The sequence below is a fragment of the Propithecus coquereli genome, unplaced genomic scaffold (genome assembly GCF_000956105.1).
Source record: "Propithecus coquereli isolate 6110/MARCELLA unplaced genomic scaffold, Pcoq_1.0 Scaffold154, whole genome shotgun sequence".
Classification (NCBI taxonomy): Eukaryota; Metazoa; Chordata; class Mammalia; order Primates; family Indriidae; genus Propithecus; species Propithecus coquereli.
In genome coordinates this window covers 1,144,742-1,161,355 of record NW_012139858.1, presented here as the reverse complement: position 1 = coordinate 1,161,355, position 16,614 = coordinate 1,144,742, and the positions used below count along the sequence as shown (strand labels likewise).

Below are 16,614 nucleotides of genomic sequence, written 5' to 3'. Positions count from 1 at the left end.
AATGGTTCCTTTTTCTTCACTTCCTCACCAATATTTGTCATCTCTTGTCTTTTTGGTAATAGCCATTCTAACTAAGGTGAGGTAATATCTCACTGTGGTTTTGATTTGCATTTTCCTGATGATTGGTGATACTGATCATTTTTTAATGTACCTGCTGACCATTTGTAGGTCTTCTTTTGAGAATGTCTACTCAGGTCTCAATTACCATATGATCCAGAAATGCCACTACTGGGTATATATCCAAAGGAAATAAAATCAGTATGTCAAAGAGATATCTGCTCTCTCATGTTTATTGCAGGACTATTCACAGTAGCCAAAATATGGAATCAACCTAAGTGTCTATCAACAGATGAGTGGATAAAGAAAATGTGGTGTATATACACAATGGAATACTCTGTAGACATAAAAAAAGAATGAAATCCTGCCATTTTGGACAGCATGGATGAACCTGGAGGACATTAGTTTAGTGAAATAGCCAAGCGCAAAAAGACTCATGTAGAACCTAAAAAAGTTGATCTAGTAGCAGTAGAGAGTATAATGGTGGTTACCAGAGGATGGGGTGGTCAGGGGAAAGGAGGAATGGAGAGATGTTGGTCAAAGGATATATAGTTATAGTAAGATAGAAGAAATAAATTTCAAGAGGTCTATTGTACAGCAAGGTGACTATAGTTAATGATGATATACTTTATTCTGGAAAAATGTAAAGAGAATGGATGTTACATGCTCTCCCCACAAAATTGATAACTGTGTAAGGTAATACATTTGTTAACTAGCTGGATTTAACCATTCCACAATGTATACATTCTTCAAAACATCGTGTTGTACATGATAGAAACACACAATGTTATCTGTCCACTAAAAAAATTAAAATTTAAAAAATTACAATAAAATAATAAAAAGCAGAACCTAAAAGCTATGCATAAAAAGTCAGCCCAAGTTAGTTTGCAATAATACGGAGGAGGGAACAGCATAGGGGCTGATATTCAAAGACATTCCTTGATGACTTTGTTAGACCTATGTGTGAATGCTACAATTGAACATTGTAAACAAACAAGGAAAAGAGCAGGAATGTCAACTCTTGACTGACTATAAGGCAACTAGAAGAACCTAGGATTGCATGTTCCCGGTCCATTCCTCACTGAGTCACATGCAAACCTAGAAGGTAACAGGGAGTTAAGATCACCTGCGTCATCCTTAAAAAACTACAGGGGATCTAGGGTGATGTTTCTTAACCTCAGCTGCACATTAGAATAGCCTGTGGAGCTTTGCAAAAATAACAACATCTGGATCTCAATCCAGACCTATTAAACCAGAATTCCTAGAGGGAGGAACCCAGGGATTGGAATGTTTTTAAGCTTCTCAAGAGATTCTAAAACAGCTAAGGAAACAATGCATCAGGAGTTTATTCTGTGGCAAAATTACCAATTGGAAATGTCACTGTGTTTTGTTTTTTTCTCTCATGGACACTCATGACCTTAGAAGGGAAAAGTAGTCAATCCTTATAACTGGACCACCCTCAATTTCCTCACGTCCTTATTGTCTTTTTGTCAGGATTTTCTTAAAGGGGAAGAATAGCTAACAACTATCTTTCTTTCTTTTTCTCTTCCTTTCCTTCTTAATATGTTTCAGAGTGGGAGTTAGGAAAAGCTACTTCTTTGTTTTAGAATAGTGATTTTCAAACTTCAATATATCAAAATCATCTGGTAGTCTTGTTAAAATCTATATTGCTGCATCCCAGCCTCAGAGTTTCTGATTCAGTAGGTATCAGGTGTGGCCAGAGAATGTGCATGTCTAAGAAGCTCCCAGGTCTTGTTGATGCTGCCCGCAGGGAGCACATTTTGACAACCACTGTTTTAGAGGGTTTGCCGTGATTAGCTTGAGTCATTTCTCAACAGTAGAAGAGATGTGGTTCAACAATTTAAAAAAGGAAGTGCTTAAGCCCCGATCGTGAACCTTAGGGACTGGGGTAGGAGAAAGTGTGGAGAGTCCGGAAGGGGTTTGAAGCTTGCCTGCATGCAGCATCCCTAAGTGAGGATACCTGCATGGTGTCTGTGAGGACTGGACATGGGGGACCTTCACGATGAGACACTCGGCAGAGGGGTCCAGAGCTGAGCGCAGCATGAAAAGAGAGAGGCTGCTGGTGGAGCTGCCCAACTTTTCAGGCCACTCAGACCTGGACAAGCAACAGCAGCAGGGCGCCAGCATGGCAAGGGGACTGGGGCCCTCCGGCTCTTCTCTGAACTACATGAGCCCTAGGGTAGAGCTGAAGAGGAGGAGGTCACCAAAGTTGATTGGTCTTAATGCCTCTCCAACTTAGTCAGGGGAGCCTTAAGGTAGTTTTAATTTGATCTAGAAAAATACGGCAATGTGATCAATTTTGCCCTCAGAATGCTGTGAAGTAATCCAGACCCATTTTAATATCTTCTGCCGAAACAAGTCCCCATTTACTCTTTGACCGGGAACCCTGCTTGTTACCCTGACTACTGAGGCTCCCTTAACTGGGGCGAAGGTCAGGGGAATATTGCCTCCCACACATGGAGAATGGCCACGGCCAGGTTGTAAGTGTATGGAATGTTCAGAGGAGGAGTGGAGAAATGTCTGAAACAGAGCTTACAGATTCCTGCAGGGTATTCTAACCGGGAATTGCTTTCTTACTGTTAAATATACGTTAGTGGTCAGAAAAGGAATTAATGACTCATTTGGGGTTCAAGCTGCATATAATTTTACAGGCCTTATGTCAGGAGCTGGGGATACAAAGATGGATTAGACATGGGTATAGTTCTGAAGAAATATTCATGTTAAGCCAGGTGTGGTGGCATGAGCCTGTAGTCCTATCTGCTCGGGAGGCTAAGGCTAGGATTGCTTGAATTCAGGAGTTCAAGGCTGCAGTGAGCTATGATGATGCCACAGCACTATAGCTTGGGAGACAGAGTGAGACCCCATCTCTTAAAAAAAATTAATCTGACGGGGTTGGGGGAAGAAAAGAAATATTCAATATAGAGGAGGGATAGTTATTGATTATTGTGTTGTCTAAGATAGTAATAAGCACTATAATATATATTCATGCCAAGTCCCACAGGAGAAAAGAAAGAATAATTAATTCTCTCTAGGGAATACTGGGAATAACTGGGAATGATAGAAATCCTTCAAGAGATATAATGTGTGAGTTGAAACTTGAAGAACAATTAGTAGTTCAGTAGGCAACGGGGATAGGAGAGAAATGTCCATCCAGCAAAGGGAATAATATGGCAGGCAAAGAGGAGAGATTGTTTCAGAACTTGGGGATGACCCGTGGGCTCGTGTCAGCACAATTCAGGGTTGGGAGGTTGTAGCTGGAGGGGAGGAGATAGCAAGAGGGTGCGATACAAGGTGGGACCATATTGAGAAGACCCCATATTCATATTCAACTGGCATGAGTGAGTACAACGGGAGAAGTTTTTAAAAATGTTTACATATCTCTACACCTACAGGTTACCCACTGCCCAGGCACCCTGAGTAACCCCTGCCTCAGGCTGTTCTGGTTCTCTCCTGAGACCTCCTTCCCCATCTCTCTATGACTCAGCAACTAAAAGGTTAATCTGTGGCATAGCAGGGGCTTCTGTGTATATTTCTGCTCCTATTTTTAATATTTCCACACTTCATTTTTCTTCAGAAGTAATTTATTTGTCTTCATCGAGTATTTTGAGTTGGAAGTTTAGTTCATGGGTTGTTTAATGAGTGTTGCCTAATTTTGAAACATTTGGGGACTTCTAGTTATCATTCTTTCATTGATTTCTAGTTTCATTTTGCTGTGTGCCGAATACATGCTCTATATGATTTCAATCCTTTGAAATTTTTTGAAACTTTATTTTGGCCCAGCATGTGGTCTCCTTTGGTGAATGTTCTATGTATACTTGAAGAAAATGTGTATTTTCTGGTTGTTAAGAATAGGGTATAGAACTTACCCTTAGGATGTGTTCCTTCCTGAGTTTCAACTGAAAGCCTGGACTAATTACTTATGTCCTTGTACCTTACTGGGTTGGAACTTCAATCTCTGTTGTCCTAGTAGTGCATAGCTATTGAAATCTGCTTAGCTGATTATCTCTTCAAGTCCTGCTTTCTGCTAGATATCGTGACATCCTGCTGTGCTGTGCTGTGGTAGACAGGCTTTGAGATGGCACCCGCTGGTTCCTGCCTCCTAGTAGTCAGACTCATGTATAACTCCCCTTTCTTTCAGTGTGAATTGGACTTATTGACCCACCCTTAAAAAATAGAATGCAGCAGAAATGGTGGGAGGGTCGCTTCTGATATGAGGTTATAATAAGACTACAGCTTTCACACCAAGCACTCCCTCTGTGTCAGATCACTCACCCTGGTGGAAACCAGTTTCCCTGTTGTGAGGCAGCCTGTGGAGAATCCCACAGGGTGAAAGATTGAGGTCTGCCAACAACCCTGCAGGGGAGCTTAGAGTTAGTTTCTCCTCCGTACCAGTCAAGCCTTCGTATAAAACCACAGCCCAGACTGACCGTCTGACTGCAACCTCGTGAGAGACCTTGAGCCAATGGTACTATGCGGCACCGGGATTCCTGACCCACAGAAACTGCAATAATAAATGTTTGTTGTTTTAAGCCATAAAGTTTTAACATGATTTGTTATTCAGAAAGAGATAACTAATACAAAATATGGCCAGTGGAAATGGAGAGAAGTAAGCAACATGTTCAGGGAAAAAAGTTTTGTTTTGTTTTGTTTGTTTTGTTCTGAAAACAGGCTAGCAGAATCTACTAGGTTGGCTTAGATCGAATGTAAAGGAAAATGAGAAATAAAGAATGATTCTTGGGTTTTTAGCTTGAACAGTTATGTGAATAGTAATGCCATTAACTAAGATTGAAAAATCCGAAGGAAAATTAGCTACCACGTGGAACTGTCAAGGAGCACTTGGATGGACAGCTCTGGAGTTCTGTAGATAAAGGGCTGGAAATACAGATTTGAGATAATCATAGTATGAACCTTACTGGTTGTGATCAGTAGGTGAGCTGATGCAGATAAAACCCTTTGTGCAGGATACACAATTATTTATAGTAGGTAATATAGGATTGTGTCCCCCAAAAAGCTATGTTCAAGTCCCCTGGGACCTGTAAATGTGAGCTTATTTGAAAATAGAGTCTTTGCAGAAGTAATTAGTTGAGGTGAGATCATATTGGATTATGACGGGCCCTAATCCAATGACTGGTATCTTTATTAGAAGAGAAGGCAGAGACACAGAGATGTGCACAAAAAGGAGAATGCCATCTAGAGACAGAGACACAGATGGCAGTGATGCAGCTGCAGGCCAAGGAATGCCAAGGATTGCCTAAGAACCAGCAGAAGTTAGGAGAGACCGTGGGATGGGTTCTTCCTCAAGGCCTCCAGAAGGAACCAACCCTGCCAATGCCTTGATTTCTATCTTCTAGGTTCGGGAATTGTGAGGATAGATTTCTGTCATTTTAGGCCACCCGGTCTGGTAATTTGTTACAACAACCATAGGAAGCTGATACAGTATCCAAACAAATGTGAAAGGTTCTCATGGCTTCCATTATTATTTACATCGTATCACTGTTATGGTTAAATGTCCAAATACCTAACGCATTGCTTTGTGCATTGTAAGAACTCAATTCACGATTATGATAGAATAAAAGATCCGTAACATGTACAGATTTAAAGGAAGTAATGCAGTGTGAGGGGCACCTGCACATACTCCAAGGAGGTCTAGAGAGAACATATCATTTTCCTGTATCGGAAAACCCACTTTGCACGTAGAATTTCAGGATGTAGAAGTTCTGACTATTTATTTCCTCTCTAACCTGACTTCAGAAAGGATTTCCTGTCCCCGTATCTAGATCCAGCTCAAGTTCTTCTGCCACACTGCAGTCTTCCCAGAACAAGCTCTCCGCGTGACTGCAGGCTCCTTCAAACTCACACCCTTGCCTTTACTTACCCATGAATTATATATCACATTGTTTGAATTATAACCTTATATATTCACTCAACTGTTCATGTCACTATATTATCTCTCTAATTAAATTATAAATACCTAAAGTTCAGAAGTACAACCTTAATCTTTAAAAACACAGCAGAGGCTGAGTGTGGCAGCTCACACCTGTAATCCCAGCACTTTGGGACGGGGCTCAGGACAACTAGCAGGTGTCCCCAGGTTATAGCTCAGGCCTCTGAGTGACCTGGAGTCTCAGCCTATCACCCATCCTTTTGTTGAAAAATCTGGATATGGAAGAGTTGGATCCAAGTAGGCAAATGAAGCATAGACCAAGAGATGTCACATGAGAGTCAAGAGACTTATGTTTAGACCTGGTGTGGCTACTTCCTAGTGGCAAGACTCTGGGCAAATCCCTTCGTCTCTTCAGGCCTCCTCTGCAAAATGCCAGGCCAAGTGACTTCTTACATTCTGTGACTGTGGGTTTCTAGTGGTTATATGCTAGGCTATGCTTTTACTCTGTCCTTACTCATGGCTTTGCATGGCCCACATGGCTTCAGGAACACAAAAGCAGCCCAAGAAAAGGTTTCAAGGTCCCATATCCTGCCACCATGGAGGACAGAGTGCTTCTTGCTGCTAACAGAATTTACCTGCAGGCCCCCTCCTGGTCTCAATTTAGGTGAGAAAGAGGACAAAGAAGAAGAATGTGTAGGTAATATAACAAACTCTGCATCTTTCCAACTTTATGGTTTATTCAAATACCAATATAGAGTAGCCTTGAGATAACAACAACAACAAAAAAATCTAAAACTGGAATATCCCATCAAGGTATAACCACTTATTGTCCACCCATCCCTTAAAAAATAAAAGAGAAATAATAAAAGAGTTAAAATTATTGTCCATACATTTGGCATGAATAGTTACACTCTAGATAACCTAGTCATGCACAAGACTAAACAAAAAATATAGTCTTAGACACTAGTAAATTGCACATTCAATTAGATTAAGGGTTTTAGCTGGGCATGGTGGCTCACACTTATAATCCCAGCAACGAAGGATTGCTTGAGGTCACGAGTGTAAGACCAGTCTGGACAACAGAGTGAAGTCCTATCTCTTAAAAAATAAAACATAAAAAAATTAGCTGAGTGTGGTGGTGCACATTCCTGAGTAGTCCTAACTACTCAGGAGGTTGAAGCAGGAGGATCACTCGAACCCAGGAGTTCCAGGCTACAGTGAGCTACGATTGCACCACTGCACTCCAGCCTGGGTGACAGAGTGAGACCCCATCTCTAAAAATAAATAAATAAACAAATAAATAAACAAATAAATAATAGAGTGAGCATTCCAGAGAAGATCAAAGTAGAGGACTTTCATCATAGCCTGTCTTTCAGCCTACCTGGCAAAGAGCAAGTGGCCAACGAGTGCGAGATGAATTGAATGAAGTTCCCACAATATTCTTCATAATGTGTGAATATGTACATGTGTTTTTAGAGCAGATCAAGTAGATATGTCCCTGGGTCAGACGAGAAGCACTGAAACATCAAAGCTGTGTATATGTGAGGTGGAGGTTATTAGAGTGAACATACCAAAAATTTAACAGCAGAAGGCTTTTAGGGTATGCCCTAGGTTTTTCTTGTTTTTCAATAGCTCCTTGAAATATTAGGGGGGGAGAGAGAGGGGGAAAGAGAGAGTAAGAAAGAGCGAGCAAGAGAGAAAGCCAGAGAGGGAGAGAGAAATTTCATGGAGATAAAAACTAGTAAAAAAGAGTGTAAAGGTGAGGCAAATAAAACAGGGATAAGAGGTGTCCGCAGAAGTAACCCGTGGTTTAGGAGGAATAATCAGGGCAGGGCTGATCTTCATTTTAGAACTGATCAAAGGAAGCAGGCTTCAGTTTGGTTTAGTTTTTAATTAAAGCCCTGGCGCCCTCTAGCGGGATGACAGAGCAGTGTCTATAGCGGAGTGTGTTCTCTTCGGAACTGTGTTCTCGCTTTGGAATCACAATTGTTTGTTTCCCTGTATATGCTTTCCATACCATGTTTCTTTTTTTACTAGGTGTTTTTATCTCCTCTTATTGAAGGTCACATCCTCTTTATCTCTCTAAGTAAAGCCAGGAATTCTGCATTACCCCAGGAGTGAGGACAGTTATGCTTAAGATACTTTTGTTTCGGTTTAGTCCCAGACTGTGAAAACATTTCAAATTTCTTAAGTAAATCCTTAAAAATGTAATATACACTAAAGAAGTTGACGTGGCATTTAAATGAACTGCAACTTGAGAAGTAATTCAAGGGGTTTTCACTCATTACCTTAGAAGATTCCTTAGAATTTACTTCCATTGTTCTAGGCAACACCTAATAAAGGGTTCTGATTATAATAGTAGTGGAAATGGGAGGCTGATGGCCCCAAATCAGCCGTATGGTATCCTCTGTTCCATCCGCATCTAGGTAAAGAGAGAATCGGGTATATGTGATCAAACAATTTGTTGAAGTGCTTTGGGCCGATGGCGAGACAGGTGGCATTTAATGTCTGTGAAGTCTGCTCGCCAATTATATGCTCTGTTTAGCTCCACTTCTCAGAATACACCAAGTGGGGGCAACACTAGAACCCAGAATTCTGTTATATGAAGATCCTTCGAAAATCCTGACAATCCCGGGACACCGCATAAGCGATCAGCTAATTAGAGAAGGAATCGCGGAGCCAGCGTTGTGTACGCAATAAGCACCCATCATCAGATTTAGGAATGAAAAGAGGCCACTATCATTGCTTTTAAAAAGAAAAGCGGGCAGGAGACAGCACAATTTTAGAAACATCCTTGACCAAATGGAATAATTTCAATGATAAAGTGGGACTGGGGAAGAAAGAAGAAGAAAAAAAAAAAACTTCTAATCGTAATACTTGGGAATAAGGAAGAGGAAACGCAAGTCAAAGCAGACTTTCTCCCACCACAAAGGAAAATAACGGATTACGACCATTTCCTACTGGGACTTCGGAGAGGAAAAGGGGAGTTGACCAGTGGGCTTTGCCTGCCACCGAGCTCCCCCTCCTCCCCGGCGGGGGCGCGGCTGGGTTCAGCACCTCGGAAAGCGCCCCCTCTCCGCGCGGGGCTACGCATGCTCCTTGCCGCCTCCGCCTCAGCAGTGCGGGTGCCAATGGAATTCCGGTGCGCGCGCAGGCAACCCACTCGGAGTGGACAACAGCTGAGAGACCGAGACACTCACATACCTGCAGGCAGAGCGAGGTGGGCGAAATCTACGAGCTCTTTCTCTCAAAGGACGGAAACCTAGTCCAAGCAGCAACGGAGGAAACCGACCAAGGTATTTGCAAGAGGAGCGGCCCCACGCGCTCTTGAGCAGCGGGGTGAGTTATGCGCCAGTGCCCAAGTGACAACGGGAAACAGAGGCGGGAGGGGAGTCTGAGTTGTAGAGTGGGAATCTAGAGACTCCGAACTTGGCCCGAGAGCCCTTGGACGCCAACCTCTCGCCTAAGGAGCTGCACTCCTCAACTCCGCTCCAAAGCAGAGGCTGAGCTCTACTCCTGCGCCCGGGGCGGTGCTGTGCGCGCGGACCGCTCTATCTTCAGCAGCCACTTTGAAAGCTCCCGCGCACGCCCCGCGCGCTCACCTGGGGACAACACCCGGGCGAACCGTGTTCCCGTACGTCTTGTTCCCCAGAAGCACCTGCGCATTCCAGTGGCTGCTGCAGCCGCGATAACCACCATGAATAAGGCCACTGGAGGGGACAAGCTCGCAGAACTCTTCAATCTGATCCCGGACCTTCTGGAAGTGGCCAACGCGAGTGGCAACGCGTCGCTGCGGCTTCAGGACTTATGGTGGGAGCTGGGGCTGGAGTTGCCGGACGGCGCGGCGCCAGGGCATCCCCCCAGCAGCGGCGGGGCTGCCAGCGCTGACATCGAGGCCTGGGTGCGGATCCTCATCAGCGTCGTGTACTGGGTGGTTTGCGCTCTGGGCTTGGCCGGCAACCTGCTGGTGCTCTACCTGATGAAGAGCAAGCAGGGCTGGCGCAAGTCCTCCATCAACCTCTTTGTCACCAACCTGGCGCTGACGGACTTTCAGTTCGTGCTCACCCTGCCCTTCTGGGCAGTGGAGAACGCGCTTGACTTCAAATGGCCCTTTGGCAAGGCCATGTGTAAGATCGTGTCCATCGTGACGTCCATGAACATGTACGCCAGCGTCTTCTTCCTCACTGCCATGAGTGTGGCACGCTACCACTCGGTGGCTTCGGCTCTTAAGAGCCACTGGACCCAAGGACAGGGCCGGGGGGAATGCTGCGGCCAGAGGCTGAGGGACAGCTGCTGTTTCTCCGCCAAGGCGCTGTGCGTGTTGATCTGGGCTTCGGCCACGCTGGCCTCGCTGCCCAATGCCATTTTCTCCACCACTGTCAAGGTGATGGGCGAGGAGCTGTGCCTGGTGCGCTTCCCGGACCAGCTGCTGGGCCACGACAGGCAGTTCTGGCTGGGCCTCTACCACTCGCAGAAGGTGCTGCTAGGCTTCGTGCTGCCGCTGGGCATCATCAGCCTGTGCTACCTGCTGTTGGTGCGCTTCATCTCCGACCGCCGCGTGGTGGGGACCGAAGGCGGGGCCGCAGCAGCCGGGGGAGGCCTGGCAGGAGCCAGCGCCCGCAGACGTTCCAAGGTCACTAAGTCAGTGACCATCGTGGTCCTATCCTTCTTCCTGTGTTGGCTGCCCAACCAGGCGCTCACCACCTGGAGCATCCTCATCAAGTTCAACGCAGTGCCCTTCAGCCAGGAGTATTTCCTGTGCCAGGTGTACGCGTTCCCCATGAGCGTGTGCCTGGCGCACTCCAACAGCTGCCTCAACCCCATCCTCTATTGCCTCGTGCGCCGCGAGTTCCGCAAGGCGCTCAAGAGCCTGCTGTGGCGCATCGCGTCTCCTTCGCTCACTAGCATGCGTCCCTTCACCGCCACTACCAAGCCGGAGCCCGAGGATCTGGGGCTGCAGGCCCTGGCGCCGCTCCACGCCACCGCCGAGCCAGACCTGCTCTACTACCCGCCTGGAGTGGTGGTCTACAGTGGGGGGCGCTACGACCTGTTGCCCAGCAGCTCTGCGTACTGACGCGGGCTGAGGCCGAGGGCGAGCTGTCGGGCAAGATAGCCTTCCCGGGGCGGGGGAAAAAGGCGAACGAACTAGGGGACGCTGCCGCCTCCCACTCCCAATCAAGAAGTAGGTGGGACGAAGATGGGGAGAAACGTGGAGAAGGAGCCTGTGAACAGGCCGGAGGACCTTCTCCGGAGAGGGCGTGCTGCGACATCAGGTGAAGCCGGCAAAGGGGCGGGGATCAGCCCCACAGGGCCAGGCCACCAGCCTCTGCTCCCCACCCCCATCCTCTCCTTCCTCTATCCAAGGCGTGGGGGCACCCGAAAGGGAAGAGAATCGTGACGAATTAAAGAGATTAGGGCACGACGGAGTGGAGTGTAGCCAAACAATGCGTAGACAATTGAGGGCATTTGTTCCAGCGACTTCTATGAAGGGCCTGAAAGGGCGCTCGAGGTGTATCCAGCCAGGGAACGGCCCACACGACCTTTCCTTTGCGCCTCGGCGGGGGCGCTGCACCAGTGCCAGGGTCTGACTTGCCGCGTGGCTGCTTCGGAAGCCTAGAGCTGGAGGCAAGAAAGCTTTTCGGGGTTGGAAGATGGGAGTGACCATCTCGGTTGGCCCCTGGGAGAATGGCGAGGGAGAGCCACCTCCCGTGGAGCCATTGTATCTTTTATCACCTCGGACTGGGTGAGCGGGACCAGGCTGAGCCCGACCAAGACTCTGCACGGCCTCTGGGCTCAGAAGTCACCAGGGGCAAAACACCTGTCACCAGCGTGGGAGAGCGATTCTCTGAACAGTGGCGTTGCTGAGGGAGGGAGCGGGTAGGGTGTGCTTAGACCGGCTGAATAGAGAAGCCACTTCCGGCTACTGCCCCTAGAGGGAAAAGGGGGCTCACGTGCTCACTGGGTAACAGAGCTGGAAGTGGAGCGCCCGGTGCGTGCGCGCCGGAAGCCTGGGCGCTCCAGTTCTCCTTGGAGCAGTCTGGGTTCCTGGAGGCACTGTGTGCTCTAATCAGCGTGCTGCAGGTGAGCTGGGCCCAGGAGCATCTTGAAAGCGCCACTGGGAGCAGGGGCACTTTTGCAGCTCCTCCCTCCTTCCCCTTTGGGAATCGAAATCCCCCTTTTTTGAGACTCTGGACCAGCAAGTAGAGGAATGGCTCCATGACTTTTGTGGGGGACGGGGGGAGTCAGGGGAGTAGGCTTAGATAAGAAGAACAAGAAATGCTACAGGGGGTTCCTGGAAACCAAATTCCTAGAAGCTGGAGTCTGATTTTTCAAGAGGAGCGGTGGAGTGGGAAAGAGAATAGAAGACTCAAGTAAACTCTGTCCTAGAGGGAGGAGAGTACTGGAGAAGCTGTTCTGAGGGTATCACCAGAATTTCAGGTGTGGGGTTCTTAATTGCTCATATTATTGACAAGAGAAGGTAGGAGATAAGAATTCTCACTGGACACTACCTTCTTGAAGTTCATTTATTCTAAAGAGTGCTTTGCACACCGAGCAAGCATGACGAATGCTTCCCTAACCTCCAGTCTATGGGGCTGTCTCTGAAGAGTGACTCGTATTTCTCATGACTACTCTGGTCTGGTTGCAACAGTTTAAGATGTTAAGACCCTCACAAAGTCCTTTCTTGAGGCTGTTCTGAGAACTAGGATCAAACATGTGGCTGTCTGCCAGCTTCGACAGAGGTGCTACTATTCTCTTTGGCAACTTTGGGGTTAAGAAACTAGAAATGCAGGCACCTACTGGCATGGTTATTTTAATACAATAAATAATCATTAGAAAAACATATCTGTTTAAGTCGCCTCTTGAACAGCAGAACTGTTTAGTAATTTGGTTAAAAATGTACTGTAGTGTCTGAGATTTAAGGCTCAACACCCGTATCTCTTGTCCTGCTTTCTCTAACATGACACAGTGAAATTATTGAAACTCATCCTTTCCACAGAAACAAATCTGCCTGATCTGAATCCTGAGCAGTCTTGAGAAGTTTAGCTGTTTTAGGAAACAGTATACTGCTTTTGCCTTGAAATAGTGAAATTCATCTTTCTTTGCCCTTTGGGAAGAAAACTTATTGATATTGAATAGCAATTGGGCCAGGAAAGATTGTAATATAAGCCCCACAAGTCCCCAAAGTACAAAATAAATTAAAAAGTAAACTCTGAAAAGAACTAACAGTAACATGGCAGCATATCCATATATAACACTGATATTAGACTCTTACTGGGAGATTCTTACTAAAGCAACTTGCCATTTCAATTCTGACAATACAGTAATGAGTGGGAAGCTCAGAATTCTTGGGAAGTGTGTTGAAGTGTGTGCTTCTGCTACCACAGACACTAGGAAAAAGAAGGTGCTGGAGACAAAATCTTCATGGAAAAAAAAAAAACAACCTCTCTAAAAAGGGTCACTTTGTCCAAATCCAAAGCTGAGAGCTTCTGAGAACATGACAGGAGGGATCAAAGACCGTGACCTCTGTCTATCACAAGGACAGAAGTATCAACAAGGAAATGGTCAAATCAGTTGAAATCAGCAGTTACTTTTTGAGTGCCTGTTGTATGCCAAAGCCTGTGCTGTGTGCTGAGGTCGCATGCATGAACCAGACACATTTCTGACTTCTACGTGTAGATGGACAGACAGCCATGGTCACAGTACTATAAGACAGGGAACAATTAGTAGAGTGACATAGCAAGGCTAAAAGAAAGTACTATAGGAACACAAAGGAAGGAAAGATTGATTCTGCTGGGGAGTCTGAAACTTCCTGATCAAAATACTATTTGAGATGGGCCTGGAAATATGGACACAATTTAGGCAGAATGGAGGCTGGGCTGAGGCTGGGCTGAGGAGGTAGAAAGGGCATTTGAAGATGAAGAAATGTGGTGATCAAAGGCTTTGAGGTTTGAATGTCAAATGCTTGGTTGGGGAAGCAAAAAGCAAAGGTGAGTGCCTTCCCTTTCTCCTAGGATTTCCCGGGATTTCTATTGAGAATATATGTGCCCCTGCATTTGTTTTGTTTGCCTGGGAACAGGACATATTTTTGCCAGAAAGAACATGTCATTGGTATACTGAGAAAAAATACTTGGGTTCCCAAAGGTGGTTAAAGGCTTCTTAAATTGGATTCTATCCAGTCATTCAAACCTCCATGGAGTCAAGTTCAGTAAGTGTTTGCGTATTTGAGTGTACATGTGTGTGTTCATGCATGTGTGTATGAGAGAGAACATGCCTGCTGTAGCCCCCTTCCTCAGCCCCATAGCCTATCCAATGTTCCATCTAAAAATAACTTCACTTGTAATAAAGCCCATACCATGTAGTTGGTCAAAGATGGCTATGTTTAACTTCTTGGGGGTCCAGGTAGGAAGGCCTTCAGCTATGGGTCACCTTCCCAGCTTGCTCATCCATCCATTTCCAAATCTTCACACACCAGAACAGTCCCTGGAGAAATGTTCAGGAAATAAACACTGAAACTCACAGATGATTCCATCTGTAAACCTTGCAGAGGCCAGGTACAGGTAGGAGAAGCAACAGGGGTGGTTTGGTGCTGTTTCCTTTGTCGTGCTGAGGGCTGTGTGACATGGGGTCCTCTGAGCATTTGCCCATGCTATGGGGTTGGGAGCAGGTGTTTTTTCTGATCACTCCTCTGAGTCAGCTGTGAACTGTTTCTCCAGGATGGATGAAGGAGGGGGGAAAGACTGGGGGAGGCAGGATAGTTTTCACATGCTCCACGAGAAGAATGAGATGATTTCATTTGGGAGTGACTGTGCTAATAGAATAGGGGGACTTGACTGGAGGCAGAAAATGAGAAGTCCCTGTGCAGAGAGGGGAGCAAGGCTTGGAGGTTGATAAGTGAAACGACACCACACTCAGTCAGGGCTGAGAAGACAGCCTAGCCTGGTCTGGAGAGCACCAGGGATCTGGAGAGAATGGGGTAAACTTCAGGAGTCTGGGGCACCTAGGGTGGGATGAGGACGCTGCGTGCCCTGCTGGTGACGAGGGTGAGTGGTGGGCAGGAAGAAGTGGCCACTTCATTTTAAGTCCCCTGCCCTCCACCCTCCTGTCCTCCTCACACACACAGCATAAGTGGCCAGATCCATAGGGGAGCCCCAGATGCCTGGCCCCACTGAGCACTGCCCCAGTCACAGGTGTGATAACCAGGGAGCAGCAGAGAGCAGGCTCTTTAAACTAACAGGAGGCAATTGGGAGAATTGCAGCAGCAAAGTGGAAGCCCGAGCAGGAGCAAGGGGAACAGTGAGTGTGACATATCGGGGATCAGCCTTTGAGATCATGGGAGAGATGAGGAAGGGGAGGCAGGCTGCAGCCCAGGCTGACAGTGGATCCACTCCCTGGTGAGCTCTTAGGCTGTCAGTCTTCAGTAGAGCTGCCCTTAGACCAGGCAGCCAGGGCCCCTGCCTGGGTTTCATCACTGGAGGACCTGGCTCTGCCCTTGCACCTTCTCCCACCTTCTAAATTATGCTCCAGTACGTGAGGCCTCAGAATTCCCCATCCAAAAATTCCCCATCCAAATGGCCCCGAGTCTATTTACAAGGACTTCACGTGTCCCTTTCTGAGTCCCCCCTCCAGAAGGCAGACCAACCACTGCATCTGTGCCCCCTTAGGTGTGAGGGGTCCCTAAGGGGGTTCGTTTGTTGGGATGGTAGAGGGTGGAGGGGGTGGAAGCCTGTGGATGGGCTGGCACCAAAGCGCACACGGGACTCTCCCGGTGCTGACAGAGAAGGGTGGGAGGAGCAGGGAAGAGGGATGGGCTGTGTGCGTGGCCTCCGCTCACTCCTGCCTCTGCCCCTGCAAATGCTAGGAGTGGGCCTGCACCCTTTGTTCACCCAACAGCTGTGAGAAAGAGGACCCAAAGCCTGCCAAGGAACAGAGCCTGCTTTCTCTTCTCAGGAGCACTATCCCGAATGAGCCGACACGGCAGGGGCCTGGCCATGCTACTGAACCCACCCATTCTACTGTGCACTAGGCAAACAAAAGCAACACCTTAAATCCCAAATGTCCCAGCTCTGAAAAGTAGCTCGTGTCCTTTCTCCCGACTCCTTTCCAGCACTGAAGTTTGTGGTCAGTTAGAAGTTCACTCAAGGCAATGACTATACTATAGGACTCTGGATGAAGCAGGAGAAGGAACTACACAATTTCTTTAACTTCTAAATACATCTGGGCCAGTCCCTGTTCTGTACTGATCAGGCAGATCTGGAATTATGTAGGCAAATACATAAGCCTGGGGCAGATTTAGGGATGGGAACAGGATGACGAGCCTTAACAGTAGTGACAATAGCTGGCTCCCACTCGGTGCCAGCCACCAGGCCAAATGCTATCCGTACACGAAGCAGCAGAACCAGAGAGCCTGGGGTCAAAGCCTGGCTCTTGAAAGCTGTGTGGCTTCAGATGAGTTATACAATGCCCCTCTGCCTCAATTTCCTCACCTACAAAATGCAGATCAATAGCAGCACCTGGCTGGGCGCGGTGGCTCACGCCTCTAATCCTAGCACTCTGGGAGGCTGAGGCGGGAGGATTGTTTGAGCTCAGGAGTTCGAGACCAGCCTGAGCAAGAGCGAGACCCCCGTCTCTACTAAAAAATAGAAAGAAATTAT

General features: G+C 47.0%; 1 protein-coding gene across 1 annotated transcript; it reads left to right on the top strand.

Moving 5' to 3' along the window:
- The first annotated feature begins 9,306 nt into the window (after positions 1-9,306).
- On the top strand, positions 9,307-11,097 carry RXFP3 (relaxin/insulin-like family peptide receptor 3). The gene has a single exon (XM_012640520.1). It carries the CDS (start codon positions 9,660-9,662, stop codon positions 11,034-11,036), a length of 1,377 nt encoding a protein of 458 aa, XP_012495974.1. The 5' UTR covers positions 9,307-9,659; the 3' UTR covers positions 11,037-11,097.
- The last annotated feature ends 5,517 nt before the right edge of the window (positions 11,098-16,614 follow it).

Coding starts and splice junctions, on each gene's coding strand:
- RXFP3 (XM_012640520.1), top strand. CDS start 9,660: ATGAATAAGGCCACTGGAGGGGACAAGCTCGCAGAACTCTTCAATCTG.